Raw genomic sequence first — 12,643 nt, forward strand, 5'->3', positions numbered from 1 at the left:
CAAACGAAAAAACACGCGCCATAACACGCCATAACGTGCCATGGCGCGCCATATCACGCCTTGCCACACGCCACGCCTAACAACAACGTTATGGGGCTTTTCGTAACGGCGACGCCGTGCCTCACGCCATGGCGCGCCTTTTAGAACACTGGAAAGAACCATTAACCATAGCAAATAAAAAACAGTAAACAGATGATCTATCCTCCTAACTACTATGCCATGAAACAAAAGGTTCATGTGCATCAAATCAATCACTCGTATAGCTTTTGCAAATCATCTTTAAATTTGGCCTTCAATTGTTCCCTCTATAACTTGAGTGTACTTGTCACTAATCCAGATTCAGGTGTCCATGGATCTGGCAGCAACTTTATCTTAGCAAGAAGTTCAAACTTGTCTAACTTTGCCTCTTTTCCTACCTACAAAATACAATTCAGAAGAAAAAGGTGGGAGAATGTGATGAACAAAGACATAAACACCCTTATTGAAATATAAGTTAAAACCAACTTTGGAGAAAGATTGGTGGACCTCGTAGACTACCTCTTTTTTAGCACAGAGCTCAGCATAATCGTTGTAACTAATGCCACCACTTTTAACCCATTGCTCGTGTGATGGGACTATTAAGGATACATAATAACTGGCCTCTACAGTTAACTAGGGTTAAAAATCTTTTCTTCTAGGTTAATTTCATTCTTTAGCTGCTCTTGTTTTCTTTCTGTTCGAAACCAAAAGAAAAAAAATGTTTGTCGAGAGCAGAATGCTGAGAATGCCGGAGATGGAGATGAGTTGGAGGCGCAGAATGCCGAGAATGCCGAACAGATCATCTCCCATCGTCGGCATTGGGTTAAACACAATAAATTTCGATTAATGGTTTTTTGGTTAACAAATACACAATCTCCCTCCAAACTTGGTCCCATGACCTGCTGAAAAGATCATCACGTGAAACTAATGCCATCATTAATGGTGATTTTGTTAACAAAATACCCAACTTCAGTCCTTTTTTATCTGTGCAGTTAAACACAATAACTGGTCTGTACGGTTAGCTAGGGTTAAAAATCTTTTCTTCTAGGTTAATTTCATTCTTTAGGTGCTCTTGTTTTCTTTCTGTTCGAAAACAAAAGAAAAAAAATGTATGTCGAGAACAGAATGTTGAGAATGCCGGAGACGGAGATGAGTTGAAGGTGCACTCAGGTTATAGAGGGAATAATTGAAGGCCAAATTTAAGGATGATTTGCAAAAGCTATACGAGTGATTGATTTGATTCACGTGAACCTTGTGTTTCATGGCATAGTAGTTAGGAGGATAGATCGTTTGTTTACTGTTTTTTATTTGTTATGGTTAATGGTTCTTTCATACGTGGCAATTTGATGTACATGATTCATTATTATATTTTTTTCACAGTTTTGCCACAAGGAAACTATTCAACGAAATAAGTTAATTACCGCCCGGAAACTATTTGTCGCCGCCGCTTTGTGCGGGTACACCACTAGTGTGTGTATATATATATATATATATATATATATATATATATATATATACTCACACACACAAGTTAATTAAGAAAGAAAAGATGAAAGAATGTGTGTACGGTTAGCTAGGGTTAAAAATCTTTTCTTCTAGGTTAATTTCATTCTTTAGCTGCTTTTTTTTTTCTTTCTGTTCGAAACCAAAAGGAAAAGATGTATGTCGACAACATAATGCTGAGAATGCCGGAGACGGTAATGAGTTGGAGGCGTAGAGAGCCGAGAATGCGGACGACGGGGATGAGACGTTGCGAGCCTAGCATTATAGGTGTCTGGTGTAAGAATGATATGAAAGTGACATTACATGCTAGTAAGTTGTACTGTTTCATTCTTACCACATATACACATTCACAAAAGACATGAATTTTGTTCCAAGTGGAAGTGGAAAGTCAACTGTAATAAGTTTATGCAAAAATTATTTGATTGTGACGTGTGCATATGGATGGTTGTAAACTTCAAACAATTGCGTAGAAGAAAAATGCTACAAATGATGAGATTAAAGTGGCTAATATTGTGATTGCGCATGCTTTGGACTTCATCAAGAAGTTCCTTCGAGCAAGTAAAATGTCCAAGTTAATTTCATTATAATCATTTTAGTAAAAGCAGCAACATCATAAATTCATCATTAATGGTGTTTTTTCAGAGGCTTACAATGGTAGACGATAATGGGAGTTGATTATTGGTTGGCAGAAAAAAAAAGCAACAAGGGCTTTCTGACACCTTCTTCCCTTCCAATTAGAAACCTCCTGCTTTGGACTAGTAGTTTAATTTTTTTTAATTTTTTTCATTGTTGTTTTAATCAAACTATGTGAAAAGTATTGTTTACTCAATCCAAAGTAAGGTTGTTAGTTTTTTACAATTAATTGATACTAAAGTTTTCTGTAATATTAAATAAATATATTTGAAATTTAATATCTAGTCAAACTATTACAAGTGGAATGGTTTTCCTTTTTATCTATTCATCTGCACCAAACATTATATGGTTACTGATTAACAAATACATATAGAACTTATACCATATACAACAAAACCACTACCTTGAAGATGTATCAATCATCTAATAAAAATGCTGCCCTTTTGTAAATTAATTTTACATAGAATTTATTAGACCTAAACTAATCTCACAACCATATCGAATCCCTCAAACAATCTTGAGGTTTTGGTTTGATCTTGACGGGTTTACCTAGCTTAGATTTATCTTCCATTTTTGCAATATGACGAGCCTTGTCAGAAACAGAAACAGGAAACCCCTTAGCATCATCCCATGATTCCAAAATTACGCCTGACCCCACACAAAGCTCTTGTTGATAAAAAGCTGCAAATGGGCCAGCTGCGAGACCCTGATCATCTTCTGGTAATTGGACGACGCCAATACCATCTTTTTCTTCTATATGCAAACTGCAATCATAGAAAACCGGGCCACGCAGAACCTGTCAAAAACACGTGTAAATGTATATTAAGTCTGTTATTAAGTGAAAAATTGAAGTCATGTAATGTTTATGTTTACCTTGCATCTTAAGTGGTTTAAGTTGTGAGGAGGAGATCTGCCGATCCATCTAAATGATCCAACACGAAATGATCGCCTTCTTTTATCAACCGAATAATAGTTTCTTGATAAAAAAACCACATTATTTTTTTACATATTTCTCAACAACATACCTGCATGGAAACATGATATGCATTTTTTTCATAAATAAATAAAATTTTAAAATATTTTTACATAATAATAATAATAATAATAATAATAATAATAATAATAATAATAATAAAAGGTTTACCATGGTACTCCTGCAAGACCCAAACCTTGGCGTTGACAATTTTTGTAAAACCAGAAGCCCCTGTGGACTCCTAAAAAATCACCTGTTTCAGCTTCTAATAGTATACCTTTCTTTTCACCAATATGTCTTCCAACAAATTCACTCAACCTAATCTGTATAATACTTACATAAATTTCGACTATATATATATATATATATATATATATATATATATATATATATATACAAATCATCTCCAAAGTTGGGATTTTTTTAACAAACATAACATAAACATACCTTCCCAAGAAAGCATATTCCCTGTGAATCCCTTCTTTCTTGGTTAGGCAAATCAAATTTCCAGGCAAGCCTTCGGACTTCGTCATTATAATTTGATTGGTTTCAATAGTAAATTCTTGAATTCTGTTATGTGTTTCATAAAGCAAACTTACTTACTTTTGGAATACATCCAAGAGGAAGCACTAGTCTTTTAAGCTGAGCTTGTGAGAGACATGAAAGAAAGTAGGTCTCATCCTTCACCTGAAATTCTAACATGTTTCCCTCAATGACAGGTAAGTAAGTTGGTAATGAAAATAAGTAGAGCATATCTTTACCGTATCCTTTGACAGCTGAAGAAATGAAAGCTCATTGGTTTCATCTGTAAGGTGGTGAATAACTTTTGCATAGTGTCTAGAAGCAACAAACTCAAAATCCATGTTACTGATGGCATCCATGAACGCACCTACAAATATAAAATAAAAATGAAATTAATGACAAATGAGAACAATAAAAGATGAAAGCAAGAAATATGATTATGCACCAAATTTGATTCTTGTATTCCAAATAACATCATCGTTAGGTGTACGTCCACGTTTATACTCATCAATAAGGTAAGATACCTACAACATTGTAACTTGTAAGCAATAAGTTCCATTGATGATGATGATTGTGAGAAAATGCATCAAGAGGGGTGTGACTAACCACTTTGTCCTAATATTCATCTGTCAGGTGTACAACTTTCGGAGCTACATCAACCTGAAAAAAAAAATGTTGATATATTTCCTTCAATACTAATCAAGCTTGGAAGAAACAAAGAAAAAGATCACATAATCAGGGATTTGAGTGATAGAATCGAGAAGTTAATTTGTTAAAACAAAGCAGGGAAGTGTTTTTGAGCCTTCAAATCCAGTTAGCACTTACGAAAATTTGAACATAAAATGAGATGGAGAATATGAAGGTGAAGAAAGCAACCTGATTGCAAAAACCTTTTGCGTACTTCAAATCCTCTTTCCATGGACATTCAGACCAAAAGTTATCGAAATCTTCCTACGAACGAATTCAGTACTAGAACTAGCAAAGGAATTATAGGTTTCAAACTTCAAAAGGATCAAAGACAAAGAGAAGGGTAAAAGTAAAATAAGAAACTAATAAGAGAGGAGATTTTTGTTCATTTCAATCATATCATCCATCACAAAAATAGATTTTAAATTCTTGAATTGGAGCAGATGTATCATACGACAAGAGATGAGCAAATTTGCAAAAACTTTTTGAAGTTTTAGATAACCAACAAAATTAAGTTTATATTCGAAACCAGACATTGTGGGCATAAACCTGAATGATTTTATTCGTATACGCAATGTAATGTCAATCAAAAGAAAAGAATACGCACTATGAACCAGATTTTAAGGTAGAAAGCGGTGCACGAGTGTCCGGATGCGTGGAGGAGGCGAAGTGCGACACTGCTATCAACGCCACCACTGAGAAGAACTGCAATTTTGAGAGGGCGCTTGCAATTGGGCATTGAGCATGACAAGTAACTGTTGTCCAAATCAGAAGTCGTGTCGTTCGAAATTTGGGGAACTGCTATAGATGATAGAGAATTAGGTGTGTTGATGGATAAGATCGTTCTTTCAGCTCGAGGGTAGCTTTTTCGAATTATTAACCACCGGGGTTTGTGAAGCGATTGTGAGACGAAAGCCTTGAGGGGTAAAGAGTACGGCTTCGTGGTGGGGTGAAACAGAGCAGCCATTGTTGTTCTGAGCATCATTTCATCGAGCTTTTGCGTCGTGTTGATGACACTGTGCGTGAAAATAATAATTTAGAATGAACTATTTACACTTTCACCCCTATACTTTAAATTTCCTGTCACCTTTACATCAAGACATAAACAGTTAAACACTACTACTATCCCAATAGAAAGCTCAACATAATCATTGAAATATAAGTTAAACACCTCTTTAATTTGCAAAAACAGTACAACTTACTAGCATGTAACGTCATTTTCATATTATACTTACACCAGACACCTATAATGCTAGGCTCGCAACAGCTCATCCCCGTCGTCGGCATTCTCGGCATTCTGCGCCTCCAACTCATCTTCGTCTCCGGCATGTTGAGCTAGAAGAAAAGATTAATAACCCCAGCTAACTATAAAGGCATACTCTCATCTTTTCTTTCTTAAATAATGTGTGTGTGTATACACACACACACACACATATATATATATATATATATATATATATATATATATATATATATATATATATATACACACACAAATATATATACACGAGTGGTGTACCCGGGCAAAGCGGCGGCGATAAATAGTTTCCGAGCGGTAATTAACTCATTTCGTTGAATAGTTTCCTAGTGGCAAAACTGTGAATAAAAATTTAATAATGAATCTTGTACATCCTAACCATAACAAATAAAAAATAGTAAACAGACAATCTATCCTCCTCACTGCTATGCCCTAAAACAAAGGGTTCACGTGCATCAAATCAATCACTCGTATAGCTTTTGTAAATCATCCTTAAATTTGGCCTTCAATTGTTCCCTCTTTAACTTGAGTGCGGCTGTCACTAATCCAGATTCAGGTGTCCATGGATCTGGCAACAACTTTATATTTGCTGGAAGCTCAAACTTGTCTAACTTTTCCTCTTTTCCTACCTACAAAACACAATTTTGAAGAAAAAGGTGGGAGGCTATGATGAAAAAAGACATAAACACCCTCATTGATAGATAAGTTTAAACCAACTTTGGAGAGAGATTGGTGGACCTCGGAGACAGCCTTTTTTTAGCACAAAGCTCAGCATAATCATTGTAACTAACGCCACCACTTTTGGTCCATTACTCAAGAACCAGGAGTGCAGGGACTACTAATGATACACAATAACTGGTCTGTACGATTAACTAGGGTTAAAAGTCTTTTCTTCTAATTAATTTCATTCCTTAGCTGCTCTTGTTTTCTTTCTGTTCGAAACCAAAAGAAAAGAAATGTATGTCGAGAACTGAATGCTAAGAATGCCGGAGACAGAGATGAGTTGGAGGCGCAAAATGCCGAGAATGTCGACGACGGGGATGAGCCATTGCGAGCCTAGCATTACAGGTGTCTTGTGTAAGAATGATATGAAAGTGACATTACATGCTAGTAAGTTCTATTGTTTCATTCTTACCACACATACACACTCACAAAAGACATGAATTTTGTTCCAAGTGGAAGTGTAATGTCAACTGTAATAAGTTTATGCAAAGATTATTTGATTGTGACGCCTGCATATAGATGGTTGTAAACGTCAAATAATTGCGTAGAAGAAAATGCTACACATGAGGAGATTGAAGTGTCTAGCATTGTGATTACGCATGCTTTACACTTCATCAAGAAGTTGCCTTGAGCAAGTAAAATATCCAAGTTAATTTCATTATAATCATTTTAGTAAAAGCAGTAACATCATCAATTCATTATTAATGGTATTTTTTTCAGAGGCTTACAACGGTAGATGAAAATGGGAGTCGATTATTGGTTGGGCAGAAAAAAAAGAATAGCAACAAGGGCTTTCTTACAGCTTCTTCCCTTCCAATTAGAAACCTCCTGCTTCGGACTTGTAGTTTAAATTTTTTAATTTTTTTTAATTATTGTTTTAATCAAACAATGTGAAAAGTATTGTTTACTCAATCCAGACTAAGGTTGTTAGTTTATAACAATTAAATGATACTCAAGTTTTGTGTAATATTAAATAACTATATTTGAACATAAATATCTAGTCAAACTATTAAACTATTACAGGTGGAATGTTTTTCCTTTTTATCTATTCATCTTCACCAAACATTATATGGTTACTGATTAACAAATACATATACTGCTTATACCATATACAACAAAACCACTACCTTGAAGATGTATCAATCATCTAATAAAATGGTTGCCCTTTTGTAAATTAATTTAACATAGAATTTATAAGACCTAAACTAATCTCACAAACATATCGAATCCCTCAAACAATCTTGAGGTTTTGGTTTGATCTTGATGGGTTTACCAAGCTTAGATTTATCTTCCATTTTTGCAATATGACGAGCCTTGTTAGAAACAAAAACAAGAAACCCCTTAGCAATATCCTATGATTGCAAAATTATCCCTGAACCCACACAAAGCTCTTGTTGATAAAAAGTTGCAAATGGGCCAGCTCTGCATGACCCTGATCACCTTCAGGTAATTGGACGGTGCCAATACCATCTTTTTCTTCTATATGCAAACTGCAATCATAGAAAACCAGGCCATGTCGAACCTGTCAAAAACACGTGTAAATGTATATTTAGTCTGTAATTAAGTGAAAATTTGAAGTCATGTAATGTTTATGTTTACCTTGCATCTTAAGTGGTTTAAGTTGTGAGGAGGATATCCGCTGATCCATCCAACACGAAATGATCGCCTTCTTTTATCAACAGAATAATAGTTTCTTGATACAAAACCATATTATTTTTTTACATCTTTCTCAACAACATGCCTGCATGGAAACATGACATGTATTTTTTTTATAAATAAATAAGTCTCTAAAGAATTTTACATAATAATAATAATAATAATAATAATAATAATAATAATAATAATAATAATAATAATAAAAGGTTTACCATGGTCCTCCTGCAAGACCCAAACCTTGGCGTTGACCAATTGCGTAAAACCAGAAGCCCCTGTGGACACCTAAAAAATCACCTGTTTCAGCATCTAATAATATACCTTCTGTTTCACCAATATGTTTTCCAACAAATACACGGAACCAAATCAGTATAATAATTACATAAACTTCCACTTAATATATATATATATATATATATATATATATATATATATATATATATATATATATATATATATATATATATATATATATCATCTCCAAAGTTGGGATTTTTGTTAACAACCATAACATAAACATACCTTCCCAAGAAAGCATATTCCCTGTGAGTCCCTTCTTTCCTGGTTAGGAAAATCAAATTTCCGGGCAAGTCTTCGGACTTCATCTTGATAATCTGATTGGTTTAAACAGTAAATTCATGAATTCTTTTTTGTGTTTCATAAAGCAAACTTACTTACTTTTGGAATATATCCAAGAGGAAGCACTAGTCTTTTAAGCTGAGCTTGTGAGAGATATGAAAGAAAGTAGGTCTCATCCTTCACCTGAAATTCTAACATGTATCTGTCACTGACAGGTATCAGGAAGTTGGTAATGAAAATAAGTAGAGCATATCTTTACCATATCCTTTGACAGCTGAAGAAATGAAAGCTCATTGGTTTCATCTGTAAGGGGGTGAATAACTTTTGCATAATGTCCGGAAGCAACAAACTCAAAATCCATGTTACTGAGGGCATCCATGAACGCACCTACATATATAATATAAAAATAAAATTAATGACAAATGAGAACAATAAAAGATGAAAGCAAGCAATATGATTACGCACCAAATTTGATTCTTGTATTGCAAAGAAGATCAGGGTTAGGTGTACGCCCACATTTATACTCATCAATAATGTAAGAAACCTACAACATTGTAACTTGTATGAAATAAGTTCCATTGATGATGATGAATGTGAGAAAATGCATCAAGAGGGGTGTGACTAACCACTTTGTCCCAATATTCATCTGTCAGATGTACAACTTCCAGTGCTACATCAACCTGAAAAAAAAATGTTAATATATTTCCTTCAATACTAATCAAACTTGGAAGAAACAAAGATATAAATCACATAATCAGGGATTTGAGTGATAGAATCGAGAAGTTAATTTGTTAAAACAAAGCAGAGAAGTGTTTTTGAGCCTTCAAATCCAGTTAAGCACTAACGGATATCTGAAGATAAAATGAGATGGATAATATGAAGGTGAAGAAAGCAACCTGATTGCAAACAGCTTTTGCATACTTCAAATCCTCTTCCCATGGACATTCAGACCAAAAGTTCTGGAAATCTTCCTACGAACGAATTCATTACCAGAACTAGCTAAGGAATTATAGGTTTCAAACTTCAAAATGCTCAAAGACAAAGAGAAAGGTAAAAGTAAAATAAGAAACCAATAAGAGAGGAGATTTTTATTCATTTCAATCATATCTTCTGTACATCCTCCTCTCTGACCCTCATCTGATGATAACCTGAACGCAAATCAATCTTGGAGAACCAAGATGCTCCCTGTAGCTAGTCAAAGAGGTCATGGATCCTCGGGAGTGGGTAATGGTTCTTCACCATTACCTTATTCAACTCCCGATAAACTATACACATCGGATGCGACCCGTCCTTCTTCTTTACAAATAGAATCGGGGCTCCCCAGGGAGAACTGCTCGGTCTAATGAATCCCTTGTCTAACAGCTCCTGCAGCTGTGTAGACAACTCCTGCATCCCGGCTCAGACAAGATGTATTTAGACCTCAAAAAGATGTATTGGTGGCCGAACATGAAAGCCGAAATAGCTACCTTCGTGGGTAAGTGTCTGACTTGCGGAAAGGTTAAGGTAGAGTATCAGAAGCCCTCGGGACTACTTCAACAGCCAGTGATACCCGAGTGGAAGTGGGAGCGAATTACAATGGACTTCATTACCAAGCTACCTAAGACAACGGGTGGACTTGACACCATTTGGGTAATCGTCGATAGATTAACCAAATCCGCTCACTTCCTGCCAATAAAGGAAACCTACAAAATGGAGAAACTGACGAGGATCTACATTAAAGAAGTTGTACGACTTTACGGGGTACCGATATCCATTATCTCCGATAGAGATAGTCGGTTCACGTCACGATTCTGGCAGTCACTGCAGAAAGCTATGGGAACTAGGTTGGACATGAGTACAACCTACCACCCATAGACAGACGGGCAGAGTGAAAGGACCATTCAAACGTTAGAGGACATGCTAAAGCTTGTGTGATGGACTTTAGGAAAGCGTGGGATGCCCACCTACCCTTATCGAATTCTCATACAATAATAGTTATTACACTAGCATCAAAGTTGCTCCGTTCGAAGCCCTCTATGGCCGTAAGTGCAGATCACCCATGTGTTGGGCTGAGGTAGGCGATACGCAACTAGCAAAAGGGCAAGTTCCTAACAGCACACTCACTGGCCCGGAGATCATAAGGGAAACAACATAAAAGATCATCCAAATTCGAGAAAGGATGAAGGCTTCACAAGACCGACAAAAGAGCTACGCCGATAAAAGACGGAAGCCTTTGGAGTTCCAAATTGGAGATCGAGTACTACTGAAAGTATCACCTTGGAAGGGATTAATACGTTTTGGAAAGCGTGGGAAGTTAAATCCAAGGTATATCGGGCCATTCGAAATCCACGCCAGGATTGGCCCGGTGGCATACAAGCTCCGATTACCACAGGAACTCAGCAACGTGCACCCTACCTTTCATGTGTCGAACTTAAAGAAATGTTTGTCTGATGAGACCCTTGTCATTCCTTTGGAAGAAATTGAGATCAATGAGAACCTCCACTTCATAGAGGAACCTGTTGAAATCATGGATCGAGAGGTCAAATCGACGAAACAAAGCCGCATCACCATCGTAAAGGTCCGCTAGAACGCCAAGCGAGGACCCGAATTTACATGGGAACGTGAGGATCAAATGAAGCAAAAGTATCCACATCTATTCCCCAACCCTTAAGGTCCCTCTCAAAAATGCAAATTTCGGGACGAAATTCCTTCTAACGGGGGGATAATGTGACAACCTTCAAATTCAAGTCAAAGTCAAAGTCAACAAGTCAAAGTCAAAGTCAACAAGTCAAAGTCAAGTCAACAAGTCAAACCGGTCAATTTGTATAATACTTGTATGATTAAAAGTTATTCTATGAAAACGTACATTTGTATGTCAAGAATTCAAGTTGCCTCGGTAAATCTATGTGTTTATCAATGTGAAACCCTAACAAGGGAGTTAAACGCATCAAAACACGACTAAGGACCCTTTCGGGGACTTAAAATAATCATAAACGAAGTATAACGGGGTCCACGGACCTTGCATTGCAAGATTATTCGATAAAAATGGCTAAAAATGAATCTCTCTCAAATCTCTCCCAATCTCTCCCAAATCTCTCCCAAATCTCTCTCAAAATCTCTCTCAACTTTTTATAGTCATACGGGTCATCCCGACCCTTAACGTGGCCAAAAATCGCGCAAAACGGGGAGTTATATTGAAAAATAGCCATTTAGGGCCGAAACTCCTTTTAGGAGCCGAAACCCTGTCAGAACCGAAACCCTGTCAGAACCGAACATAGCCTCCTGAACCGAACTCATTCTCATAATCGAACCTCCCTACAACCGAAATAGGCTGAACCTCGCTGACAACAGCCGAGACCAAGTTTTGGTCCCTCCTCCCGCCTCGCACCTTCGGTTCCGTGCTTCGCACTTTCGGTTCCTTCACTCCTCTCTCGGTTTCTTCTTCCCTTCTCTCGGTTCTCACCCTCTTAGAGCCGAACCTCGCAGGTTCGGTCCCTAATGTCCGGTTTTCGACTACTTTCGCATGTTAAGCCTATTTTTGACGGAGATTTTTCACCAAATTCATATTTTTACTATTTTTAACTCCCATAACTCATATTTTATTTATTTCTCAGTGATTTATTAATTTAAAATCATTATTTCATTAATAGAAATATCTAAGGATATTTTACCCCACAAGTGGGTCAAGTGTGCCCACTTGCCTCCATGTGTCACTTCCCAATTAACCCAACCCTATCCACATCACACAAACCAAGGCAAACATCCTATCAATCTTGCAACTTGCTCCAGCAACTCCTCTATATAAATAAATCCCTGGAGGATTTCTTGATTCACTTTGATCATTCCCACACTTTTACACCTTTCTTACTACAGAAAGAAGCTTATTTTCTCTCAACTTCCAGCCACTTTTGGAAGTGTTCTTGAGCTATTACTTCACTTTTTGGTAAGTATTTCCTCTAAACTCAAGTGTTATTCCATGTTTTCATAACATCCTTGAATCATCTACTCACATTCTAACGCCAAAGAATCGTTCTTAGGATCATCCAAACTTTTACGTGTTCATCAAGTGTTGTTGACTTGATACTTCTCGTCTTTGACCTTCCACTCTTCCAAGA

General features: G+C 36.5%; 1 protein-coding gene and 1 pseudogene across 1 annotated transcript; both read right to left on the reverse strand.

Moving 5' to 3' along the window:
* Positions 1-2,641: 2,641 nt before the first annotated feature.
* LOC145122577 (uncharacterized) lies at positions 2,642-5,303 on the reverse strand (annotated as a pseudogene).
* Positions 5,304-6,058: 755 nt separating this feature from the next.
* Positions 6,059-9,824, reverse strand: LOC145122578 (uncharacterized). The gene is made up of 11 exons (XM_079058155.1): positions 9,795-9,824; positions 9,446-9,520; positions 9,176-9,229; positions 9,015-9,093; positions 8,809-8,936; positions 8,649-8,732; positions 8,493-8,584; positions 8,186-8,245; positions 8,040-8,058; positions 7,696-7,839; positions 6,059-6,223 (listed from the first exon to the last, which is right to left on the reverse strand). The coding sequence occupies exons 1-11, from the start codon at positions 9,822-9,824 to the stop codon at positions 6,059-6,061; spliced, it is 930 nt and encodes a 309-aa protein (XP_078914281.1).
* Positions 9,825-12,643: the final 2,819 nt, after the last annotated feature.

Source organism: Lactuca virosa, chromosome 6, assembly GCF_052849685.1.
Source record: "Lactuca virosa cultivar CGN04683 chromosome 6, Lactuca_virosa_CGN04683_v6, whole genome shotgun sequence".
Classification (NCBI taxonomy): Eukaryota; Viridiplantae; Streptophyta; class Magnoliopsida; order Asterales; family Asteraceae; genus Lactuca; species Lactuca virosa.

Coding starts and splice junctions, on each gene's coding strand:
- LOC145122578 (XM_079058155.1), bottom strand. CDS start 9,824: ATGTGTATAGTTTATCGGGAGTTGAATAAG. Junction 8,733..8,808: donor TTCAGCTGTCAAAGGATATG/GTAAAGATATGC, acceptor TTAGAATTTCAG/GTGAAGGATGAGACCTACTT. Junction 8,585..8,648: donor CTCTTGGATATATTCCAAAA/GTAAGTAAGTTT, acceptor TAAACCAATCAG/ATTATCAAGATGAAGTCCGA.